At 46.6% G+C, this 27,363-nt stretch overlaps 1 protein-coding gene across 3 annotated transcripts in view; it reads left to right on the top strand.

Moving 5' to 3' along the window:
- Tmcc3 (transmembrane and coiled-coil domain family 3) overlaps positions 1 to 27,363 on the top strand; it is a 260,794-nt gene that overhangs the window by 101,784 nt on the left and 131,647 nt on the right. For all 3 annotated transcript variants that reach the window (XM_040755007.1, XM_040755005.1, XM_040755008.1), the window contains one exon: positions 6,869 to 6,989. In XM_040755007.1, the coding sequence (XP_040610941.1) occupies positions 6,963 to 6,989 (27 nt within the window). In that variant the 5' untranslated portion in view covers positions 6,869 to 6,962. The remainder of the gene's footprint in view (positions 1 to 6,868; positions 6,990 to 27,363) is intronic.

The raw sequence follows: 27,363 nt of genomic DNA, 5'->3' as shown, positions 1-27,363 counted from the left end.
ATTCGGGAGAATAATGGTTACATCTTTTAAATCTGCTCCTCATGAGCAAGCCAGACCCCTCACTCTCTGGGGACATCCAGTTGAGTCATTGGCATCACCCTCACAACAGAGGCAGGGCTGTCAGAAATGCGGGATTCCTTAGCGTGCACTCTGGACGTGCAGCCCCCCAGCCTTCAAAACTTCCCGTGGGGCTGACCCCTGCCTGCCGTCCACAACTTCTCAGCCCCTCACCCCTGCAGCCCCCTCACTGTCTTCCAGTGAAGATCTTCGGAGCTTAGGGCAGATCCACACACCCATTACCTTTGAAAGAAGCTTTCTACTGGTGGGAAGGGCGGGTAAGGGCGGGGCGGGGCAAAGCTGGATTTGATTCCTAGCCCATCTCTTAAGACATTTTACTTACCTTTTCTGAGCCTCAACGTGGTTATCTATAGATCTAAGGCTATGGTTGCCCGCAACCTCAGATTTTTGTGTTTGAAATAGGGTGGCATGCAGAGTGTTGTATGATCGCAGTACATGCGAAGCAGTTTGAAGACTTGTGGAAGTCTTTTGCCCGTGAGATAAAAGTGAAACCCTGCATGATTGGCTTGTCTGCCTGTCCTTCTTTGCACCCCTGTAGCTTCCTGCCCAGTTCTCCAGGCTCCGGCTTCCATTCACCAGGCTTCTCGTCACCTCTGTTTCCACACCACACCTTTGCCTAGCCAGCTCTGAGTTAATTAAGACTCACAAAAGCACACATTCCAAAGAGTCTGTTTTCATGAGGCAGAAGAGCACAAAAAACCAATTTATTGTATTAAGAAAGAGAAACTGGGAGAGGGAGAGCTACTGATAGGAAGGAGGCACAAGGGAATTTTCTAGTCCTGTTTTATATGCGCATGGGTGTTTTGCTTGGGGGAGGTCTGTGCAACTCGTGTGTGTAGTATCCATGGAGGCCAGAAGAGGGCGTTGGGCCCTCCAGGACTGGAGCTGCAGATGGTTGTTGAAAGGATACCCCCAAGATCAAGCTCTTAGCACAAGGGAGATGTGTTTGCCCCAGAGGGACAGAGGGCAGGGAACAAGGAACAAAGACAGGACATAGAGGATGAGGAAGAAGGGGAAGGGGATAGAGAGGAGACAGACATGGCCCATAGGCAAATGGTGGTTTAGAAAGATAAAAGCGAAAACCCTGTGTTAGGATGAGGTGTTTAGCTTTAATTAGGCATGTTAATTAGGTGAGCCAAAGGGGGGCTTTTGATTGCTGACCTTCAATATTTTGATAGCTGGATCTTGGCGGTCAGTCCTCAGGTAATGGACTAGACGTTGGTGGCTAGCTTTAGGAATGTAATCCAATGATTCTTAGCAAGGCTGAGGGAACAGGGGAAGGGCAAGGCTTGCTTGCACTGGCTAGGGCTCTTTAGTTGTGAGCGGCCATGTGGGTGCAGGGTATTGAACCTGCATCCTCTGTTGGAGGAATCAGTATTCTTAGAAGCTCAGCCATCACTCCAGCTCCCAGTCTTGATTTTGGAGGTAGCTACACAGGTGCGCGTGGTTGTTAGCATAGTTAACATCTGTGCATTTTGTTGCCCAGTCATAATGCCTTAAAAAATAAGTCATGGGCATCATCATTTCCTCCAGGAAAATGCTTGTCAAGGCTGGATCTCAGTTACACTTGCATCTCTGCACTTGCACGTAGTACATGGTGTCATCCACGTCTTCTCTTTATGTATTTTGTGCCCCATTGGTCTGTGAGTTCCTTTAAGGGACCAAAGATCTGCTGCTGTCTGTGTGACTACAAGAAGGCTGTGCGCCTGCCTGTGCCTGCCTATCCCCATAATAGGGGACTGTTAGTATCTCTTCTACACAGAGCTGTTGGGACTATGACAAGAGCAGAGGACCCAGCACCTAGTAGGTGTGCAGTAACAATTCGTCGTTTAACGGGAACAGAAAGTTCGCTCTCATTTACAAAGCTAGCATAGCCTCTTATTTCTACAATGAACCCACTCTTCGTTTGAGCCCCTCCTCTGTCCTAGGCAGGATAGCGGAAGAAACCCAAAACTTTATTCCAGCCCGAGAATTCTGTCTCATCCAGCAACCAATACAGGTTCTGTTCCCATCCACACCCATGGAAATAGGTTAGCAGTGTGTTGGCTAGCTTAAAGCACGTTAAAGTGCGTATCATTCCCAGGGGAACAAATGCCATGTGATCCCACTATATAGAACACCTAGAGTAACAACGCTGATGGGAACAAATAAAGCGGTGGTTGCCATGGGGAGGGAGCTAGGGACGCTGCTTGATGGATGGATGTGGGGCTTCTGTGGGGTACAGGATAAGTTCTGGAGATGGGTGGCATTGACCATAGTCCAACAATGTAAATGGACTCTGTGCCATGGACACCTGTGCCTAAGAATGGTTAAAATACTGAACGTTATTTTTAAAATTTATTTTATGTGTTTGGGAATTTTGCGGGCACATATGTTTGTGCACCACGTGCATGCCTGGTATGTTAGGAAGCCAGGATAGGGTGTCGCATCCCCTGGAACTGGAGTTACAGACAACTGTGAGCAATCATGTTGGCGCTGGGAATTGAATCTGAGTCCCCTGGAAGAGCAGCCAGTGCTCTTAACCACTGAGCCATCTGCCCAGACCCTAAAGTGCTAAACTTTAGATTGTGCCTGTTTCACTGTAACTTTTAAAAAGTTCCAGTGTCCCCACGCTTGTGAGTCACCACACCGAGCTTAACCATCAGTGCATCCGACACCTGGGCCCCCCACCCCAGCTCCTGGTCTATAAAGCAAATGCTGCCTCCCTCCTGGGTCTCGGGTGCTCCGCCTCCACTAGAGTCTCTGCCTGAATAGTGTTGCTGTTGTGAGCTGGGGAAACGGCACTGAGCTCTTGGTTGGCCGAGGCTTTGTACAAAGAAACACAGTTGCCAGTGAGGATGCAGACCAATCAACGCTTCATTTCCACAGAGAGTGGGAGGGGCCGTGGTGGGGTGGCTGGGGTACTGCAGCAGGGCAGGAAGGTTTCCTGGAGTCCCTAGAGAGAAGGGGGACACACAGAGTTAACCTGCTGAGTAGGGACAGAAGCCAGACTGTCCCCACTTTCCTAATGCTCCCTTTGCTGGCTCTCTTCCTTCAGCTAGCGTGCACCCCCACAAACACAAAAGTCCTTAAAGTGCCAGCTCAGCTGCGACCTCTCTTCTAGAAGCAGGACTTCAGCCCAGCCAAAATTAACCTCCCCCTCCTGATGAGTCCCCACAGCCACCCCTTATATCTCCATTTAGCACACATTTCATCCGGTCAGGTAAAGCAGCCTTTTGTCTGTCTCGGATATATTTTGGGATTTCATATTTCTAAGTAAGACACACTGACTAGGACCAGCCATAGCATAAAAGAATCACTCACCAGTGTGGCTGCCTTCCCTGCCTCTCTGTCCCCCTCCCCTCTTCTCTGGCAGGGTCTGTCACTCCGTCCTTGACGCTTCAGCAGACCAACTGAGATAAATCAATGAGGAAAAGCTTATCCGAGTCCATAGCTTCAGAGGCTTCCATGCGTGGCCATTTGGTTCTGTGGCTTGGGGGTCTCTGAGAGGTGATGTCGGGTCGGGAGTATGATGGTGCAAAGGTTGTCACCACTTGCTGGCCGGGAGTAACAAGACAGGGGAGGCTGGGGTCCGGATACTTCCTACTGGGCCTCACCTGTTAAAGGTTCTACCACAGCCTGGAGGTGACGACTCTACTGCATGAGATCGAACTGTAATATGGGGACAGGTGACATGCTGTGACTCAGTGGTCTGGCTCACCACGCCCTTCAGGAACTCAAGCTCAAGGTGGCCTCTATCCTTAGCATCCTAACCACTCATTGGTCAGTGATGCCAAGGGCCACATGAGCAGAACTCTGTGACACCAAGGATGTCAGCACCCAGTCCTTCCAGAGCTGCTGCTGGTTAGGCTGCCCACCCAGGTCGCCTACCCAACCCGTGTTAAGTACTGTTCGGTAGTTATGGGCAAACAACCTGAAGGTGTGTTTTGGTGCATGGGTGCAGAGATTTCAGTCCACAGCCTTGGATCTGGGCTAACGAAAGGTGCACTGGGGATGTGTGCAGAGAAGACTGTGAACTCCCTCTCAGACAGGAAGTGGAGCTTGAGGGCAGAATTCGGGGATGAGATGTAACCTCCAAGGATGTGACCTCCTTCCTCCAGCTAGGTCCTTCCTGCTTTGAGTTTCTAGAGCCTCCCCCTGTATAGCAGCACTCGACAAGGGAACAAGGCTTACTGCGCATCCATGCGTAGGAGACATTTCATGCTAAACTGCGGCAGCACCTCCGTCGTGGCTTTCTTCCTGCCTCTCTGGACATTCGTTTTCTCCTTCACGGATCTGCTGTTTGCACCACCCCTGATTCTGAGGCTCCAGCCATGCATCTTACTGCTTTATGCATTTTCATTGGATGATCTCGGTGAAGCCTATGGCTTCTGCTGTTAGTTGCAATCATAATAGTCACTGCTCAGATCGGATGCCTGACCCTTTGTCTGAGACCCATCACTTCCAGGAACTGACCCATAGTGCACAGGGTCGTCTGTCATCCCCAGCACCTCCATTCTCCTGACCGTCTTGCATTTTTGCTTCAGTGGGCAGCACCATGAACCACCCATCAGATCTGGGAGTCTCTTTAATTCCTGGCTCTTCACCCTTTAGATCCAATCTGTCACTAAACCCTCTTGCTAAAACCTCCTAAGACTCTGCAATCTGCCTTCTGCCGTGGCGTTAATCTGGGCCTGCATCGTTTCTTACCAGTGGTACTGGCCTTCTGCCACCTTGTAGTGTGCATTCCCATAGAGCAGCCCTGTGATCTCTCTAAATAAAAGGTCTGGCTGTGGCAGCCTCATGTTTGTACTCCCTCGGTGGCTCCTAGCTGCTGCTGGAAAGAAAGTCATACACACTTTGATATATGATCTAAGAAATGCTCCCCTGCTAATCTATGTAATTTCATATTAGGCCTTCATGAACCATTTATAGTTTCTAAATGTACCCTGCTCTCAGAGATCTAAACTGTAATGTGGGGACTCTTACTCATTTTGTCTTCTTTAAAAAATAATAATAGCCTGCAACCCAAGCCCTGGAGCCAGCTGGAGCCAGGCAAATCCCTGAAGCTCACTGGGCAGCCAGCCTAGCCAAACTCAGGAGCTTCATGTTTGGTCAGAAATCCTGTCTCGGAAACAAAGGTGCGGACCTGGAGAGATAGCTCAGAGCTTAAGAGAAGCTGCTGCTCTTACAGAGGACTGTTCATTTCCCGGTACCCACAACAGGCTTCTCTCTCACAGCCTCCTACAGCTCCAGTTCCAGGGGACCTGACATCCTCTTCCTTCAGACACACTCATACAAGCACACAGACATACACACAACGTACATACACAATACACATACACATACACGCATACACACACTCTCATACACACACATACATACACATATACACACCCACTCTCATACATACACACACATACAATCATACATACACACACACAAACACATGCACACAAACACATACACACAGAATCTTTTTAAAAATAAGTAAAAATGGAGTTATTGAAGAAGACATCTGATATTGACCTTTGGCCTCCACACACACACACACACACACACACACACAAACACACACACACACACACATGCAAAAATCTATCTCCATAAGATTGAACTGTAGGTAAACTTGTAGGGCATTTTCTTAAATAGTGATTGATGTGGGAGGGCCCAATTCATTGTGGGTGGAACTACCAATGGGCTGGTGGTCCTGGGTTCTATAACTAAGTAGGTTGAGCAGGCCATGATGAACAAGCCAATAAGGAGCACCCCTCCATGGCCCTTGCATCAGCCTCTGTCTCCAGGTTCCTGGCCAGTTTGAGTTCCTGCCTTGACTTCCCTCAATGGACTGTGACATGTGAGCCAAATAAATCCTTTCCTACCCAAGGTGCTTCATCATAGCAATAGCTAACTGGGACAGCCTACATGAACATGTACATCCACCACATAACACAATACACAATAAATGTCCATGTGTGCATACACATATGTATGCATGTATGTATGTATGTATGCATGCATGAGTGTACTATGTATACATATAGTAAAGTTCACTGTTTACAAGTAAAGACTTTACAGAGGACCGAAGAGGCCTAAAGGTTCTGATAATGTAAGTGAACACATCCTAAGGTCAGTCACTCACAGGCCAATCTGTGTTCCCTGTGGAAATCTCCTGCCTCTTGGGTGGGTCTACACAATGTGCAGGGCCTAGATTAACTTCCCATCTTTCACTGGTCTTGGCCCAGGTATCTGAAATGGGGCTTACTGTAAGACTGGAAAGGACTTGTGGGTACCACGTGGGAGTACATTCAGGATTCGGCTGGTGAGAAAGAAGATGGAGAGCACGTACTGGAACAACATCCTGGTTTGGCATCCCATGACGGTCCATATTCTGCGGCACCGTCTGGCAGACTGGTTGCTTCCTGGTGCTCGCACAAATTACTAATTGTGGAGCTTTCTCGGTCTCAATGGTGATGTTGCCTAAGGTTCAGATTTTCAAGTACAACCTTCTCTCCTGGACACGGTGTTAGGAATGTTTGGTTGCAAATAACAGAAAAACTCAAAAACGGTGGCTGAAATAAGCAGAGATGTGTTTGTCTAACACGATACCAAATCTAGAGGTAGGCTAGCTCAGGTCCTCATCAGAGCCACTTAGCAGGCTGTCTTCTGTTGCCATGGTGACACCAGGTAGCTTAAGGCCTACTCATCAGGTCTGTGTTGAAGAGTGTGGGAAGGGTTTCCCTTATCAACTGTATTTTCTTTTATTCAGAAATGACAAATCAGACTTTTATTTGGGTTTTTCTTTCATCAGAGCCGTTGTACATGCATGGCCATCTCTGACTTCAAAGGAGCCAAGAAGAGTGGATCGCACGAGGCCTATTAGTGTCCTGAGTGAAACTAGGACGATGTTAACGAGAAGAGAAGGGATAAAGGTTAGTGAATGCACCCTCACAGGCCCTCCATATTCCCACCAGAAGACCACTGAGTACTTCTGCCTCCTGCTGAGAAAATCCCCTTAGTAGGGCTCTTTTCGCTCTTGATATCCAAATGCATTCCACTGATCTGCAAAGCTGCTGCCAAGTGCAGCTTTCATAAGATCTATAACCTCGACTTTGAGCAGAGGGGCAAGACGTTGGTGGGACTGTGTTCTGAAAAACCACCCTTGAGCAATGTAATCAGGCACTTATTGTCTGTGTGCAGATGGAGTCAATCTCCTGCAACTCACAATCATGAGCCTGGGTGGCCATGTTGGAAGTGTTTCAGAATGGCTGGCTGTGCATATAGAGATGTTATTCCTGTCTTTAGTGTTTATATTGATGGTTCCTCACAATAGTTCGGTTTATGATACGAATTTGTTGGAGTTAAACTCAAGCAGCCCATGTAAAATTCATTTCGGTTCTACTTCAGTTCCTGTCACTAATTGGTTGAAGGCCAGTGTGCTGTTCTCTCTGGGCTGCCCTCGCGTTCCTTGGCTGATAACACGCTGATGTTTTGATTCTGCTATCCACTGCAACTGTAGGAAGTGTGTGACTGTCTTCTAATTCCCCCTGGGCCTCATTTACATTTTACAATCCAGATACACCGAAAGAGGATGACTGTGCTTCCTGGTCCCAACTCCCCCCGGGGATTGTTGTAGCCATGATTTCGGTCTGAACCTGGCCCTCTCCTTGCTGTCTGTGACTAGACAGGAAGTCCACACGCTACTGTTCTGTCCATAAACACCAAGGCTGTTCAGAAGCAATGCTGGAAAAGGGGCGCTGAGTCAGGCAGTCCAACAGGACTCACCAGGCCACCTTAGCAAATGCGTGCCCAGCTGTGACTACTCACTTCTCTCTGGGTAGCACATGGGCGTTCACGATTCGTCTAGTTTGTGATCGGTTTTAGGCTGTATTGTCTACTCTCCATGAGGTCATTGAATACCCTACGCCTTGTTTCCTTATCCAGAGATGACAATGACACATTGTAGGATCGCTTTGAGGACTGAGATTTCACACGCGCTACATATATTACACAAGTATGTATATACTGCCCGGTGTACTATAAAGGTGGAACTCTGCCTGGAACATCATGTTTATGAGATGCCTATTGTACAAGTCTACAGTTCACTTTTCTGCAATTCTAAAATCCAAAAGCTCTTGAAAACCCAAGTTTCTTCCTCACTTTGGTAGATGTTCTGACCTGATCTGTATTAAAGAGCTTGCAAGGGCCTGACCTGAAGGGATATGAGATGGTTTCATGGCCTTCTTTAGTCCCTGGGTGCAAATATTCACACATTTTTACTGAAGAAATGGCAGCATGGGAGGTTATGGGGTGTTATACCAGCCCTCGTCCCCAGCAATATTACATAGTACTCCCCCTTTCAAACGAAGAATTCTGGAATTGGGCACATCTGAGCCCATGGTTACTGATAAGAGTCTAGAACGTGCATGCGTGCGTGCGTGCGTGCGTGTGTGTGTGTGTGTGTGTGTGTGTGTGTGTGTGATCCTCCTCACTCACAGCACTGTCCCTAGATGCCTTACCTTGGTAAATGCATTATAATCTCTTCCTTGGCAGCACTCTCTGAGCACTGAGGGGTAGCATTAGTCCCATGTGGCAAACCTAGGTTAAAGGCAGAAGCCTTCAGGTGAATATCTGAAAGTGTTGCTGAAGTTGCACATACTCCGTCAGCACAGAGGGGCTGAGGGGCTGAGGGGTTGAGGGGCTGAGGGGCTGAGGGGCTAAGGGGCTGAGGGGTTGAGGGGCTGAGGGGCTGAGGAGCTGAGGGGCTGAGGGGCTGAGGGGCTGAGGGGCTGGCCGTGAGTGAGCAAAGTCTGATAGTTTGTTCCTGAGTGGGACTTTGCACATGTGTGGATGGAAGCCAAAGCACAGAACAAGACACTGCAGCTGTGATGGGGGCCCTGTGCATGCGGACAGAGGGGCGCCTTTTGACGGGAGCATGCAAGCGTGGCTAGAGATGGCTGCCTAAGTCGACCCTTAGGGAGCAAGCCTGGTCTCTCAGTCCTGGCGTATGGCTGCTGTCACAACATTATTGGTAGCTCCATCTTTCATTCTCAGGCATGGCCCTATTTGGACTGTTAAAATATGTGGCATTTCCTGCTCACAGGCCAGCTTAGGAAAGTGTGGACTTATCCTTGGGGGACAGCAAAGATATTAAAAAGTTCTAAAGGATGTATGTTTAGAAAAGCAGATTTGGGCCTCTTGGCACTGCGGCATAAAAACAACCTTTTGTTTTACTGTGCCAGTCACTCTGCTGGTCTCAGAGGTGACTGGAAAAGAAATCTGACCTGGGGAAATAAGCTAAGGACTGGTCACCTGGGCAACCACTGCTGCCACAGGTCACCAGGACTATTTGTGAGTCTCTGTGTACACACATGCCTAGAAATAGAAGCAGTGTTGGATGACCCCAGGAAATAAAACTGTTCTCTCCTTAGTTAACTTCCAGGAATTCCTGTGCTGTTTAGAACTGCTCCCCAAAACAATCCTGTCTGTCTCGGAAAACTCAGGAAGGGTGGCAGCAGCCTGTTCTTTCCTCTCCGCCCCCCCGTGTGTGTGTGTGTGTGTGTGTGTGTGTGTGTGTGTGTGTGTGTGTGTGTGACCGTTTATGTGCATTCTTGCCTGTTTGTGTGTACATATGTGTTCCTGTACATGCGTGTGTGTGTGTGTGTGTGTGTGTGTGTGTGTGTGCTTTCCCTCACTTGGCTGCATTTCATGCTATGGTTTTCATTTTCTTTAACCATTTGATTTTCTCTGATGGTCAGGTCTGGCAGTTGAAAGATACCTATCATTTTCATGTTTTCAGCCCAGAAAAAAAGCAGGAGAAATTTCAGGAAAGCCTGAGATTTGCGTTTTACATTTTATGTAGGATGCTCTTGGTACCCTGGAGACAGGGATTCACCCCTTGGGAATCCTCTACTTTTGGTTCATAATTCTGTCACATTTTGTGCTCTCCTCCCTGCTGCCGGGTAGGTGGAAAGATAAAAGCTACATGACAGTTAGTAATCCCCGCTAGGCCCCACAGTGAGATGCAGTTTAGCGAAGCTTAGCGGATAAGAGGCAGATGAGTCCTTGGAGATAAGCAGGGATCGGAACTTTCCGAAACTGCTGGGAAGGCTTCCATGTGGGCAAGTGTCTTCACCGTGACGGTAGCCCCACAAATGAGATGGCTGGTGAGGTTAACTGAACTGCTTCCTGAGCGGGGTGCCTCGTGGCTTGCAGTTGGGCTCTTATCTGTGTAAATTCATTGCAGGCAGGTAAGGAAGGACATGGAAAGATGCTCACAGTGTGATTCGTTTCTCAGAAGAAGACCCGCGTAAACAGACAGCACGCGCGCGCGCACACACACACACGCGCACACACACATGCACACACACAATACTGCAATACCAACTTGTTGGTATCTAGTTAAATACTTGCATTCTTTCTCTGGGGCAAGCTAGTTTATAATTTTAAAACTTGTCGTTTTCTGGAGGGGTGGGTTGTTTGTTTCTCAAGTCAGGGTTTCTCTGTGTTAACAGTCATGGCTGTCCTGGAACTCAGTTTGTAGACCAAGCTGGCCTTGAACTCACAGAAATCTGCCTGATTCTGCCCAGGAAACACATTTACTGGGGTAGCTTACATTTTTAGAGCTTTGGTCCATTCTCATCATGGTGTGGCATGTTGGCATGCAGGCAGACATGGTGTAGGAGAAGGAGCTGAGGGTCCCACAGACAACAGGAAGTGTCTGAAACACTGGGTGTGACTTGAGCATATATGAGACCTCAAGGCCGACCTCCACAGTGACACACTTCCTCCAACAAAGCCACACCTACTCCAACAAAGCCATACCTCCTAATAGTGCCAGTTCCTATGAGCTTATGGGGGTCAGTTACATTCAAACTACCACGGTGCTCATGGCCCATTCTAGAGCTTCTTCAAGGTTTACCCACACACCAGTAAAGTTTCTTATTTTGAGATCCCTGCTTGTACTAGGAGTCCAGGAGACACATTTTTTGGAACATGTGTACACATGTGTGTTGCTGGGGAAAGAGAGGTTCAGAGCCTTCATGAGGAGCTTGTGCATACAGCAATGACAAGAACAAAATTTTCTTTCCTTTTAAAGATTTATTTATTTATTATATATACAGTGTTCTTTCTGCATGCATGCCTGCAGGCCAGAAGAGAGCATCAGATCTCAGTACAGATGTTTGTGAACCACCATGTGGCTTCCTGGGAATTGAACTCAGGATCTCTGAAAGAGCAATCAGTGCTGTTAACCTTGGAGCCATCTCTCCAGCTCCCCTCCCCCAAATTTTTTAGGACACGGACCGACACAACTGCCCGATAATTCAATATTCTTTGACGTGATATTTTTAAAATTATTAAAGGATGGCTGACACATGGAGAACAAAATCCTTGAGTTTTCTATGGCGACCTCGAGAAACTTAGCCTTGACCTATGTCTGTCAGTCTTGACAAACTTTGCAGATCTGCAGCTCTCTTGTCTGTCCCCTCCTCTGTAGGAGGTATCTCTGTTTTCCCCCCTCTTCTGTGGTAGGTATCTCTGTTGCCCCCCTCTTCTGTGGTAGGTATTTCTATTGCCCCCCTCTTCTGTGGTAGGTATTTCTATTGCCCCCCTCTTCTGTGGTAGGTATTTCTATTGCCCTCCTCTTCTGTAGTAGGTATTTCTATTGCCCCCCTCTTCTGTGGTAGGTATTTCTATTGCCCCCCTCTTCTGTAGTAGGTATTTCTATTGCCCCCCTCTTCTGTAGTAGGTATCTCTGTTGTCCCCTCCTCTGTAGAAGGTGTCGTTGTTGTCCCTTTGGAGACGCCTGATGTGCCCCTGGGAGACTTGAATTGTCCACTGAATACCATGTTTATGTTGAGCTCTGACTACCTACTTATATTTCACTGGTGGGATGCTGGCATGCTCCTGGCCATTTCCTCTGCACTCAGTTTTGTCCTGTTTCTACTAACAACTTGATACTTCTGTTTCAGTGATGAGAATTCTTTGTGACACTAGCCTCATAAAAATGGCACAATAGTCATTAAGTGTGAATGGTAACTTACCTTTAATTTTCCTCCCTTCCTTTCTTCCTCTCTTACTTAACCTTTAATTTTCTTTAAAATCCAAGTGCACTGTTTTTCCTGAGTAGGTGTGAGATTCTCACTTTCTGAACTGTGTGTTTGATAAGATTTTCCCTTTCTGTGGTTCTGATGAATGAGATAAATGCCCTGTAGAAGTGCAGTCAGGATAGACTCATCTGTCCTGAGTCTTGACTCCAGCACTTTGTAGCCTACGGTGGAGACAGAGGCAGGGTTCCCCCTCAAAGACCAGTGAGCTTTTCCTGTAACGGCTGTGTTGACCTCCCACCATGGTAACATTCAACATAAAAAGAGGAAAAACTTCTACAACTCCTGACTTTGTAAGTTTCAGTCCATGGCTAGATTTGGTAAGATCAAAAGAACACCATGGCAGGAATACCCAAGACAACCAGCTACTCCCTTCAAAGGATCTAGGGAACAAAGAAGAAGAGGTAAGGCAGGGTCCCAATATTCCTCTCAAGGGCATGCCTTGACCAGAAACATTTCCGGCTTGGGTTCTACCTCGTAAAGAGTTCACCATCCCCCAGTAGTGCCATGGGCTAGAACCTTTAACACACTGGCCTTGAGGAGACACTCATGCAAACCATAGCAATAGTCACAACATATATGCGTTAGGCTTTGTGGACATGTACTTTCACAGGCAACTATTCATCCCAGCAGCTGCAGTATAAAAGCAGCCACAGACAGTATGTAAATGAGTGGGGGAACAGCATGCCAAGGAAACTTCATTGCAGGCACTGAAATTTGTATTTAATTCTCACATGCCATAAAATATTCCTTTTTCTTTCAATCATTTATTTTTTTAAAAAAATTCTTAGATCAGAGATCATATGAAAACAGGCAGCTGGCTGGATTTGGTCAGTTCCTGGTGACCTCCAACCTCAGAGCGTATGGTGTGGTGTCTAAGCTGCCAGGAGAGCTGTCCATCAGGGTTTGCGCTTTGGCTGGTCCCTGTAACCTGCAACCTCAGAACACATGGTGTGCATCCTTAGCCGCCAGGATAGTTGTCCATCAGGGTTTGCTTCTTGGAACATGGTAGAGATGAACTCAGAAGCGCCAGCAGGTAACTTTCTGTGTCTTGCTAGGGGTGATGGTTCCCTATATATGCATTTGTCAGACATATGGAGGTGTCTTTAAAATTCAAACATTTTGTTGCATCCCTCAGTGGAAATTACAGGATCATGTACTGCACAACAGCCCCCAGACCTCAGTGGTACACAGTGGATAAACACGCTTTTGTTTCTTTCTTGTGTGGCTCTGAGCCGATGGGAATCGCTGTGTGCCACGAGGGTCTCCCTTCTGGGTCCAAGGCCGGGTGGGCTGGGTCTTCCCTAGGCAGATGCACAAGTCAGCAAAACGAGCAGCGTAGGCGTATTTCAGTTCTGTGCTTGCTGTGCTGCTCAAACACAGCCTGACTGCAGGTGGCTGCATATCCCAATGTAAGAAAATGTGCTGGTAGTCAGGGGAAATAAAAAACGGGCCCTTGTATGTGGAACCTGCCAAATCTCAATCTTTAAATGGATGTCCAGTGCCACCAGAGAGCAGGACACACACATATGAGATATTGGATAACAGGAATGAGATAACCAAGTATGAAAAGATGTAATATCTCCAGATAAAAACAGTTTCCTGACACGTCAGAAGGGGATGGCCTCCGCTGTACATGCAGGGATGCTGACACCCATGACAGGGCTTCCTCTGCCCGTTTCCTAAGACACGGCAGTGCTCTCTCCTCTCTCTCTCACAGCTGGGTGACCACAACCTGTCCATGGCTTCAGCAGCCCCTGTTGCTGCAGCCAGGATCATGGATTTGCCCTGTCCCATCCCCCCTTAAATATTTCATAAGTTTTTTCAGTTGCCATGGAACACATTTGGGATCCAATTAGGATTTCTGAGAAACCTTTAAAAGCCTCTCCCATGGTCTCTAGGTACCCAGCCTTCCAACTCCACTGTCTGAAGTAACCATCTGGTCTTATCATTCCTTTTCCTCTGGTGTGTGTGTGTGTGTGTGTGTGTGTGTGTGTGTGTGTGTGTGTGTGTGTACACGTCTGTGTTTGACAGCTGTTGTCTATATTAAAGGACATCTAGAATGGAATAGAAAGGAGACCTACTTTTTACTAGATATCTTTACAGTGTTGGAGTGGATTATATTTATTTCTGAAGTAAAGTATGTATCTTTGGTTTTGAAATAAAATAATTATGGGAAGAGCTAGCAGAAGAACAGAGGCAAGGTTTACACTCATTGGAAATGCCAAAAAATAAAAGCCAGATTCCTGAGAATGGTCGTAGTTCTGAAGCTAAGTAGCACATTCTATAGGAGCACACTGTAGGCAGAAGTTTCTGTCCCGCCCACCAATTCCTAAATAACTGATGTGGAGACTCAATATTAATTACAAATAATCGCCCAATGGCTCAGGCTTATTGCTAACTAGTGCTTACCACTTAAATTAACCCATTTCTATTAATCTATGTATTGCCTTGTGGCTCCTAGCTTTATGTAGTACAGATTCTAGTTGGTCTTAATAATAAAAACCCAGAGACAGATATTGGGATTAAAGCTGAAGATCAGAGAAGCAAAGCAGCCAAGCCACTAGAGAGTTCTCACCTCTACCAATGCTCAGACCAAAGGGGCAATCCTGTCATCAGACTGCATCTGTCTCCACCAAACCTCAGACTGCACTGAGCGCTGTCTCCTCCTGCCTTATATTCCTCTCCAGTGCTGGAATTAAAGGGTGTGGGGTCCCAAGTGCTGAGACCTCCTTTGTGTGAGCTCTGTTTCTCTTTTAGACTGCATCAGTTTTGTGTAGCTCAGGGTGGCCTTGAATTAACAGAGATCCTTCTGCCTATGTCTCCCAAGGGCTGGGATTAAAGGTGTTCACCACTATTGCCTGGCCTCTGTGGCTAACTAGTGTGGCTATTTTTGCCCTCTGATCTTCAGGCAAGCTTTATTTGTTAGATCGTAAACAAACTATCAGCACAGTTTTACCTGTCCTCCAGCATGTTTTGCTCCCTCTGTGTCTCGTAGCGACTCCGCTGCTCTTGCCCGTCTTCCTCCCGGGGTTCTCAGTTTGGCTGTCCCACCTCTACTTCCTGCTAGGCTACCGGCCAGTCAGTTCTTTATCGACCAATGCGAGTGATACACGTTCACCGTGTAAGGGTTACTCCGCCGCAGTGCACTGGGCTTCATTTCTGGCTCTTGGGTTATATGCAGCCCCCGGGAGCTCAGGGCCCTTCAGCCTGTTAACCCCACAGTCTCTGAAGAGCAGGTGGATGCTTTCTCATGGGCTCATGGTGTACCCAGAGTAATGAGTTAAAACTGGTAGAGTGGGGTCTTCAGTCAGTGTGACACTGAGGCTCTCACAGCATGACTCTTCACGGCTACACATATCTAGTCTATAAACTTGAACAAGTTGTGTTATTTCAACTACAGTTCTCTGTGGTAATAGTGCCTGTTCTATAGCAAGCCCTTGGAGACTGAAGGGGGTATTTTATATAAAGCTCTCGCTACAGGGTCTGGCTCATAGGCTGCCATGAGTAATGCAGGGTGTTTTCGTTAATAAAGTGTATCCAATAGAACTGGAGGGCATGATGTTAAGTGAAATAAACCAACACAGAATAATGCCTCATGTTCTCATATGTGAACACTGGAAGTGTTACACAGGATAAGGTATAGGACACCAGGAAGGGTGGAGGGAGATAGGATGAATTTTGGTAAACTCCAGGATTCTCTAGCACCATGACCAGAGCTGTCAATCAGCTTCTACGTATTTCATAAAGAGCTTGCAGCAGAGAGGAGTTCAAAGGTCACCCTCATGTTCAAAGGAATGATGAATATATAAGGAGAAGGAAATGTTAATTACTCTGACTTGATCATTATATATTGTATGTAGATACAGATATTGAATAATTGCCCATAAATATCTACAATAATTATGTCTCAATTTTTAAAGTATATCCAGGGAGACTGGGGAGATGGCTCAGTTGATAAAATGTTTGCTATACAGTTGTGAGCACCTGGGTTTGGATCCCAGAACTCCCACAAAAAGGCAAGAATAATGGTGCACACGCTTAACCTGTGATGGGAGGGAGGTGGAGGGAGGTGGAGACAGGTGGAGCCCTAGAGACCATGGCCAGTCAGCCCAGCCAATGGGTGAGCACTAGGTTTAGTGAGTGGCTACATCTCAAAAGCCACAGTGGACAGCAGTAGAGGAAGATTTGTAGTGTTAGCCTCTGGATACATATGCCCTCTCGCGGACATGCTCAAGCAACTGCACACTTGTGCGAGCACATACCCCCACGCACGCACACACTTTCTCACATGGAGAGAGAGGCAGAAAGACAGAGACACAAATACACACAGAGAGAATCCAAGAAGTAGTTTTCCTCTTTGCTTTAAAACCTCAAGCATGAAGGTCTGCTTGTTGGAAGCCTTATCCCACTAAAAGTCATATTGAGTTTAGAACCAACTGTAATTAATGTCATAAGTCTTCATACATAGTAATTATGTGATCCATAATTTTCTTAGCTCTATCCCCCTATTCCACCTCCTCCCCTCCCTTCAATATTTTGTAGGCTTTATAGTTGTTTTTAATGCATTTCATCTTGCTTAATGTTATCCTGGATACTGATGCAGGATGAAAATACTGATGAGTTTTAAAGAGTATTTACATAAATATATGGATTATAAAAGCAAATGGGTTGTGGGGTGTGCATTTGTTAGACAGTTTATTCCTCCAACAAATACTATAGGTCATAGTCAGTGTTCCGGCAAAGCAGGAGTAACAAGACAGATTGAACTCTGTCCCTGAGTGCACTTACTGATGTGAGATGACCTCAGATGACTCTAACAACAGGACTGCGGTCCTCTCTGTCATGGACCGGCCGTGTGAGGCACTGGAGGAGGTTGTTCTAAGAACCACAGATAAAGGCCAATGAGCTGTGGATAGTCAGGGCACAGAGGCTGGGGGAGGTGGAGGTCAGTGAAGGGGAGAGATGGGGTGGGGAACCGTGCAAGGTTGGGCTGAGCCGGCCCTACATATGCCAGATAAGGCACAGCGAGGAAGTGATCTGGTGTTTGTAGTGTTGGTTTGGTTGTGGGATTGCCGGGCTAGCACCGTCCCACTCCATGCCCCTAGAACCCATGAGAATGTTACCTCGCCCGGTGAAAGCAGCCCCACCGATGTGTTGAGGGTCAGAGTCCGAGGAGGTGAGGAGTAGACACAAGTCCAAAGATGCAGGCAGCCTCCAGAAGACAAAAAAAAAAAAAATGTACTCTCCTGGGAAGCTCCAGAACAGTGGTTCTCGACCCATGGGACATATCAGATATCCTACACAGCAGATGGTTACAATTCACAACAATGGCAGAACTACAGTTATGAAATAGCAACAAAATAAATGCGTGGTTGGAGGTAACCACACAATGAGGAGCAGTGTTAAGGAGTCGCACCTTCCGGAAGGCCGAGAAACACTGCCCTAGAAGGAGCTCAGCCCTGACAGCCCTTTGATTTCTGGCTTCTGATATCCGGGACTGTAAAAGGATAAATTTATGATGTGTCCAGTTGCTAAATTGTGGTACTTTATTTTATTTTTTACAATAGGAAACAGATTCTGGTTTCTAGGTCTGTGGTGCAGTTGGGGCTGATGGTGAGAGATGGCTCCGTCAAAACAGTGCTGGCCTTTCAGGCTTGGGGACCCGGGTTCAGATCCCCAGCACCCTAGTAAAAAGCTGAATGTGGTGGTGTGTATCTGTAACTCCAGTGCTCGAGGGGCAGAGAGGTCAGGGCTCTGGTAGTTTAGCCACAGGGACGAGTTTTAGGTCAGGGACAGACCTGGCCTAAATACAGAGTAGGGAGCAATTGAGGAAGACACCTGACATTGGCCTCTGGTCACCACACACACACAACACTCTCTCACACACTCAAATACACACCCACACACTCTCACATACACACTCCCATGTGCTCTCATTCACACTCACACACACACTCTCACATATACACTCACACATGCTCTCATTCACACTTACATACTCCCTCACACACACATACATACTCTCACATATACACTCACATGTGCTCTCATACACACTCACATACATCTTCACACACATACATACTCTCACATATACACTCACACATGCTCTCATTCACACTCACATACACACTCACACACATACATACTCTCACATATACACTCACACATGCCCTCATACATACTCTCATATATACTCTCACACACACTCACATACACACTCTCACACACTCACATACACACTCTCACACACTCACATACACACTCTCACACACATATACACTCACAATGCTCTCATATACATACTGTCATATATACTCTCACACACTCTCACACTCACATACACACTCTCACACATACATACTCTCACATACTCACACACTGACATACACATATATACTCAACATGTTCTCACATACACACTTATACACACTAACAACACACTCTCACACACATTAATGCTCTCTCTCTCACACACACACACAGACACACATCAATGCATAGTTCTGAAAATGCAGTGAGGAGTTAGTAGAAGGTTTTAAGCAGAGGATCAAGGAGATCATGGTTTGTCAGAGACTGGGTTGGCGGACTGGTGTGAGGATACAGAGAAAACAAACACACCAAAACCAGGGAGATGCTGTAGAGTAAAATTGAGAATGTGCATGGAAGTAGAGACTGGGAGAGAAAAAGGAATTTATGTTTTCTGTTTGGAGCGTATTGCCACCACTTGAAATGCTTGCTGAACTATGAAGCCAATGAGCACAGCAGCCCAGGCCCCTGAAAGATGACCCACACATCTCCCTGCCCCGTGCAGTGTCTGCCCTCTCTGTAGTCATTAACCTTCCATAGTCATGACCAAACCATGCTGAGAGAGACATACAGGGGAATTATTTACTCTGGCTCAGGGTTTCACGGTTCGCAGCCTGTGGATGACGGGCTCCATTATTCCGAGCCTGAGGTGAGGCTGTTGGCCACATCTTGGAGGTAGGAGAGTGTGGAGAGGTTCCTTGCCCCATGCAGACAGGAAACAGGAAAACAAAGAAAGGGCCAGTCCCAGGCACAACATTCAGAGACCTACTTCTTCCAATGAGGTTTTGCCCTTTCAGGTTCCTAGAACCCCATAAGATATCACGGCTAACTGAAGACAGTGCGTAAACCTGTGAGGAAGTACCTATCCAAACCATAGCCATCATAGCACTCTGGTACCCGATCACTAACAGACCACTTGATCCTGTGGCCCTTCATTCTTAGCTTACTGAGTGAATTAAAAGTCTACACCAGGCCTAGTATGTTTGATGACTAAAGAGTGCTAGAGAAAACGATGGAGATTAATTTGTGCCCCAAATGTGTTCGGTTATTTAGTGCTTTTTCAGAAAACTAAATGGATTCCGTGAATTTTAATTGATGTTTAACTTTTAATTGTGTTCATGTGGGGTGGCCAGTTGGAACAGCGCCTAATAAGACTGATGAGGCTGCACTCATTTGCATGCAGCGTGCATTCCCAGGACAGCCAGGGAGAGGCTCCAAGCAAGAGGAGGAAAACTACAGGGAGTGGAGCAGACAAAACACATTAATTTAGGCAGAAATGAAAATTTATCAACCTTGCTTTCTATTCATATTAAATAAGTATAGGTTTGCTATTATTTTTCTCTCACTGGTATTTCTTATTTAATTTTGTGAGCAAAAAAAAGGTGTGTGTGTGTGTGTGTGTGTGTGTGTGTGTGTGTGTGTGTGTGGTATTTTAAGAGGCATCGGCTCCTTTGCAGTGGGAAGAATTCTAATTTGCCAGAGTTTGTGGTTCAGGTTGCTGGCCAGGCTCACAAATGCTGTTTGTTTACGGGACATCTGTCCCCCGAGACGCACCCCAGTGAGTGCCAAAGCTGGGGTGGCAGTGCAGTAATTAAGATACTTTTGGCTAAACCATTGCCTTAAGGGACACTTTTGTTTGTTTGTTTGTTTGTTGGTTTGTTTTTTGTTTTGCGTAAGAAGTGAAGCGGGCTCCAGGCACAGTGTACAAACCTCTGAACTCTCTATGGTCCTCATGTCTCTGCCTTCCTGTGTTTGATAGCCCCATCTGCAGACAAAACAAGATGGCCACAGCAATTCCAGCTATCACATCCAAATTGATAACACCCAAGGGGACAGAGAAGGGCTGTCTCTTCTACTGGCCCTAAAGAGGTCGTCTTTCCTGGGAGCTCTCCCAGAGACTAGATTCACACCCCATCCACTGGGACTGGGTCACATTCTATTCCCAGGATTGGGTCACACCCCATCCACTGGGACTGGGTCACATTCTATCCCCAGGATTGGGTCACACACCATCCACTGGGACTGGGTCACATTCTATCCCCAGGATTGGGTCACACACCATCCACTGGGACTGGGTCACATTCCATCAGCTGGGATTGAGGAAATGGTTTTACCATGATTGGCTCAGACTGGGATTTTGCAAACTACAGCTAATGACCTGTTTGTATAAAGCCTCTTGACATAATCCACATCACTATTAAGTTGCGGCTACCATTGTACTGCCCTCCCAGAGCTGAAAAGCTGTGACAGGGACACAGGCTGGTCCATAAAGCCTGCACTTGCTGTCTGCCTCTGACAAGGCCAGCTCCTGGCTTGCAGCGGTCACCCATAACGTGTGGCTATTCGAAAGGCAAGAAAGTAGCCACTTCAGCTGGCAAAGTGGTACAGAATGTGATCTTGTTTATCAGCTAGTCTACTCCAAAGAATGGTATTTTAATGTATTCAAATAGCTGCGAAAGCTGTTGAAGAGACCAGCCCCCTGCTTTAGCAGCCATGACAGGAAAGACTCAACACGTGCTTGTCTGACCTTGCCCCTCCTACCAGTCACTAGGAGGTCAGATACCCACGTGGCAAGGAACCAATCAGAAGTTAGCTGACGTGCTTACAGCACTTTATGGTAAAAGTGGCTGCAGAGCATAGCAACCACCCTGGGAGCACCTATAGACCATAACAACCAATTGACCAATCAACACAGGGCAGGTCGTCCAAGCTTGGTAGCTCACCAATCCTGAGACTGTTGCGTACGCCTAGACACTCCCCTTATACTGCCTCATAAGTTCCCCGCCTCGCCTCACAGTTTCTTGGGGTCCTTCTCCAGACATCCTCCACAATGAATGAACAAAGGGCCCAAGTTAATGCAGTTAGCTCGTTAAACAACAATGAAGACTCTTTGCTTTTGCATCGGAACATGTCTCTTGGTGATTTGGGGGTTCAGAATCTGGGCACAACACTATGGCATTTAACACTCAAGAGAAAGATGCCCTATAAACACTTGTAATTGATAGAAGTTTATCTTTGGTATATATTTGGAAGAAAAAAAAAGAAAACCTCTCCACCCAATTTATTAAGCTGTGTTCCAAAGAAATCATAGAAGGGATTATAAAACAGAGAAACCTAAGGACATGGAAACACTTTTTAGTCTAGGGGAAAAGTAGTGAAAATAGTATTTGCAGTCTAAGGAACTGATCAAAAGGCTGACAGACAGTCCATCAGAAGTGCAGCCTCTCAACTCTGATTCCCTCCCCCTTTGGTTTATGACAATTGGTGTCAAAACCAAAAACAGCAAAACAAACCTTGTTCATTCCTGTTTGTTTTGTTTTCTGTTGTTCTGTTCTCTTAAGACAGGGTCCTGCCATATAGTCCAGGCTAGCCTTATCCTCCCACCCCTGCCTCTTGGATTACATACAGGTCTACACCAACATGTCCAGCTACTGTTAAAGAGATTAGTGAGGAGGCAACAAGAGTGGACAGCTGTGTCTTGACTGGGACACAGTTCTACAGTGTGATAAGATCTGGCCTGGAGTGGTGGTACACACCTTTTACCTAGCTCTCAGGAAGTAGAGGCAGGCCTATGTCTCTGAGACTAGCCTCGTCTACATAGTGAATTCCAGGACAATCAGTGCTACATAGTGAGACCCCGCCTGATATCCTGTGTGTGTGTGAGTGTGTGTGTGTATGTGTGTACATATATGTGTATGTATGCTTGTTGCCAGCCTGCCTGTCCCTGTATGTCTGTGTTTGTGTGTGACACTCACATCAGTATGAATGTATGTATGTATGTATGGGATCACTCATATTAGTATGAGTAAGTGTGTGTGTGTGTAATCACCTACATTAGTATGACTAAAACTGAGGAAACGTGAGCAAGATGGATGGATGGTACCTGTGTCTGTATCCAGATACAGTTCTGGAAACCACTGGAGGAAAATGGGTGAAGAGCACAAGGGATCATTCTGCATCACTTCCTAGTGCTGATTTAAAAACTACGATTATCTCAATAAGATTTTCAAGACAGACAGACACAGCCCTGGTTGGGTAGAAAGATTTTAGGAAAATTCAGTTTGCTCACATCCCAAATGACCTACTGGAGGTTCAGAGATGCTGCGGAGACTAGAAGCAGTGCTAGAAAAGGGGGCGCTGTGCTTTTTGTTTTTACAGCTTGTTTTTGACATTTCACTTCTAGTCTATCGTGGATTCTCAGATCAGTGCTGCAATTAGAAAAGAATGAAGCCATCAGTAGGAGCTGGTCAGGATTCTCGAAGAGTCTTCATTATGGCTGCCTGGTCCAGAAAACAGCATAGCTGCTGAACCTTAATTTCAATCAAATAGTCATAAGCCCCTTGTTTTCCATTTTATTGAAAATGAGGTTGCGAAGTGAGTGGGGGACAACCTGACGAATGGATTTTGCTGGAGGATGTCAATTCTGTTGGCTTGAGGCCAAACTGAATAACAGCTGGAGTAGGAAATATTATTAGTGACTTGGATAAACACATGTTAATAAATTTTCAGATGTTGTAGAAGTCTCAGAAAGATACCTCATTAAGACAAATGATGGGATGGTGGCTCATGTCTGTGATCCCAGTACCCAGAAGGTGGAGGCTGGAGAGTTGCTGTGGGTCAAGGTCAATCTAGGCTACATATTGAGTTCCAGGCTCTCTTGAGCTATAGAGTAAGATCCGCTCTCAGAAAACAAACACCTCTGGCAGCTTGGCCTCAGGTTGTGTTGAAGTCCTCAGATGATAGGTCAAACTTATAAAGCTAAGCTTAGCAGCAGCCATTGTGCACTCCAATATATTGGTTTAAAAGAATAGTCATAACCCTAAATAGTTGTGATGAGAGACAAACAGCTTTGTAGAAGTTCGCATAGAGAAAGCGGTGTTTTAACAGGCTCAGAGGCAACTGGGAGTAATCACTGGACCATCTGGGGGCAGCTGGAGAAAACCAGTGGGGCAGAGAGGGCAGATGGGGTAGGAGGTCAGTGGGCAGAGGGAATGTGCACAAGGGAGTGATTTGTGGCAAGCTTTCGAGCATCCAGGCCCCCTTGCAGAGGCCCTTTAAGTTTAAAAGAAAAATTACCAGAAGCAATAACCAAGGCAGTGGTAACAGGCTGAACTCCAGTGACTCCTGAGGAGTGAAGTGTGCCCAAACAGGGGTCTCTGAGAATGTCCATACATGCTCATCAGGGCAAGGCATGCGTTGTGTGGCGAAATGTGTACGAGGGCTGAAGGAACCTCTTTGAATTCTGCCAGAATACACACCCCCTTTTTGTGTGTATGCCTGGATGGGTTACCTGACATTTTTGAGAGTCACGTTTTGCATCTGCTCAATGGGGATAATAAAAGTGCCGGCTTCACAGGGCTGTGGAGTGGATCGAATGTGGTTTGTGGAGTGCCGAGCACGCTCCCTGGACTGTGTGGGAGACACTCTGCTTCAGGTGATGAATGGACTGTTTACTGTTGCAGATGAGTCACGGGATGTATTTCACTTTTAGAAGGAACCCCCTCCTGCAGTCCCTTGGAAACTTCATGACGCTAAATGAATCAGTTCACAAACTTTTAAAAATTTGTATAAAAACGCACCACCACTGAGCCAGAACCTGTGTGGTTTCAAAGCTCTCCAGATGCTGCTGGTGTGCTGCCAGCATCAAGAACCATATACTGCACCATCGCCCCCAGTGCCACCACCCCAAGGCCTGACTGAATCCTCAGTTTCCACTGGGGTAGAGACAGTGGAGAGCTGCAGTAGACTGGGGATTGATAGCCTGCTGTGAGCTCCAGATGATCCAACAGAGGGCACAGCCATGCGAATCCCAAACACTGTGCGTCTGCTCGGGGAGAAGTGCTGTGTACGGCGAGGAAAGGGCGGTCGTGCTAAGCTCTGAACCGGTTGGGTCTCCTGGAGCATTGCCTCCTGTACAGGAAGGAGCTGGAAGAGGGGAGACATCTTCCCAGGACTTTGGACCAAACTGCAGAATGGCAGTGTTAAAACTAGCCAGTAATGTCCAGACATTGCTGTGTGCTGGAGAAGATCACAGGACAGGGACAATTGCCATGAGTTACCAGTCTGGGGATAATATAATGTAGGAAGGGTACGATCCAAGATGATTCGAGCTCATGCAGTAGAACGAAGCATCAAGAGATGAGGTTTTATTCATTTTATTATGCACATGAGTGTTTTGCCTGCATGTGTGTCTGTGCACTACGTGTGCCTTGTGCCTGTGGGGGCCAGAACAGGGCATCAGACTCCCTGGTACTGGAGTCCCAGATACTTGTGAGTCTCCGTGTGGGTTTGGGAACTGAACCCAGGTCCTCTGGAAGAGCAGCCAGTGCTCTTAACCGCTGAACCACCAGCTAACCCAGAGATAGTTTTGATAAACATTCTTTCCATTTTAAGGCTGAAAGGTAGAAACAAGGCTGACAGAGCAGGGTGTGTTTATCAAAGTCGGTTGAAAACCGCATTCAGCAGATACTGAACTATTGGTAGACTTCCATAGGACAGGGGTATGTTTGGCTTTGTTTCGCTTTGCTTGCCTTGGGGACAGGGTCTTGTTCTTGCTCGAGATCCTCCTGCCTCTGTCACCTCAGTGCTGGGTTACAGGTGTGCCGTCACATGAGGCTTCAGTCCCCAAACTCAGTGAAAGCAAAGCAGGATCAGAAGGAGCAGAAACTATGTCCTCTGGGCAGCAGATCTGGGAATGCCATGCCCTGAGCAAGCTGAAAAACTGAGCAGAATAGAAGCCATCTTAACATGCTTGAGACATCAACCTGTAGAACAAAGTTTGGGGCCTTATGAGAAATCACATCAGTGTGTGGTGTCAAGTCCAACCAGCTCTAAGTTGATTATGTACTATGGGTTGTAGCATTTTTTTAAAAGAAATGTTAAGAAACTAGGGTTGTTAGAATTCCTTTTCTAAAATTTGAACTAATAGATAATAATTGTGTATGTTTATGGGATAGGGTGGTTACCTGGTGAAGTGATTAGATCAAGGTAATTAATGTACCTATTACCCCACATATTTATCCTTTGTGAGAAAATATTTAAATGCTTTCCTTTTAAAGTTGTACTTATATGTATGGGTGTGTTGCTTACGTGTGTGTGTGTGTGTGTGTGTGTGTGTGTGTGTGTGTGTGTGTGTGTGTGTGTGTGCCTGGTGCCCATGGAAGAGAAGAGGGCATTAGACACAATGGAACCTGAGTTACAGATGGTTTTGACCCACTACGTTCGTGCTGAGAATCAAACTCCGGTCTCTGGAAGAGCAGGCTGGCCTTGAACTCACTGAGATCTACCTCCTTCTGCCTCCCGAGTGCTGGGATTCAAGGTGTATATCACCATGCCCACCTCACGAAGTACCGTTAACTGTTGAGCAACCTCGCCAGCCACAAAAGCTATTCTGCATGCAATTTAAAAATATATGCTATTAATTACAGCCATAATTCTGCGTGATGGCCATCCAAAGATTATTCCTGCCTTCTCACTGACACTTTGTACCCTTTGGCTTGATTTTCTTTTGTTTCTGGCCACTCTACTGCAGTCCCAACTGCTGGTAACCACCATTCTACCCTCTGTTTCTAGGAGTTTGACATATGGTGGCATGGCTCTTTGTTTTATGATACAAGCAGGGGCAGGGAAATATGACAAATATTTGAACAACCGAGTGCTATGTGTTTGCATAGCCAACCAAAAGTGTCAAACACAGACTATGGTTTTTAGTGCAGGTGAAATGACTCGTTCTTATGTTTGGGTTTTCTACCTTGAAGATCTTTTCATTTTATGCATGACTCAACAAATGTGTGTGGTGTCTGCTAAGTCTGAGGCATCAGCCTGTACTTGGTCAGTTGAAAACATTTTCTCCCTTAAATGTATGCAAATTAGGAATGAATGACTGTGTCTTACCAGAGTAGAGCAGATATAAAGGATGGCCGTGGAATGTCATTGGTCGCCTCCCCATCACAACTCCTTGCATCTCCCTAAGGGATCCACTGTACTGAGAGGCCCGTGTGTAGGGAAGGCTGACTGAACCTTGACTAGAGGATGGGCCGAGCACCTTCATACAGCATGTTCCTCTATCACTGTAGACAGATAACTTACGCTGGGCCTGCCAGGAACAACCGGGATAAGGGTGCAGTTCCCTTCTTTGGTGTGAGGAAGACACTTGTGATCCTAGAGCCTGTAGGTAATGGCTGTTACACACCCACTTTAAGGCTTGATACTGAGAAAGTCTATTCCAAGAGATGGAGGAAATCAGGGTTTCAGTGACATCGCTCACTTCCTGTATGTGCCTTGCCTGAAGTTCAGGCCTCTTTCAACTTCTCTGAACACCTAGCTTCCCTTGCTACTTACGACAGTTTGATATAGATCTTCTTTGACTTAGGACTAAAGATCTCTTCCTGGTCAGACGGTGAGTATTTCTGGATGGTGAGGTTATGTGGTTCAGTTGATGCTGATATAATTAGCTTTGCTAAGTAATATATGGTTTGGATTATATTTGTAATGAAAAACAACAGGAGAGTCTGTACCCACATAAGCATAGCACCCACAGCACTTGCTTAGGAAGGCAGATGTTTGTAAGCAGGGCTGGACCAGACAAGATGCACAGCCCTGCTATACTGTGAGGTGTCCCTGATGACACTTGGCCCTGCCATCTGTGTTATTGTCCTACTGGTAATTCTCCAGTTCTGTAAGCTTACTTCTTAAACCATTTCATTTGTTAATGCGCTTGGACCTAGCTGCCTTCTGGGGGGTGGAGGACCCCATCTTGTGGCTGCTACCCCATTTACCTGGGTTGCTCTGCTGACCCTGAGCAGTGGAGGACTCAATGTTCCGCTCTCAGCCATGGGCTCTGCCTTCCTAAGACTTATCAAATAAGAACGCAGGTCTGCAGTCCATG

This window comes from Mesocricetus auratus, unplaced genomic scaffold (genome assembly GCF_017639785.1).
Source record: "Mesocricetus auratus isolate SY011 unplaced genomic scaffold, BCM_Maur_2.0 Super-Scaffold_100011, whole genome shotgun sequence".
NCBI lineage: Eukaryota > Metazoa > Chordata > Mammalia > Rodentia > Cricetidae > Mesocricetus > Mesocricetus auratus.
This window is presented reverse-complemented; position numbering and strand designations above follow the sequence as displayed.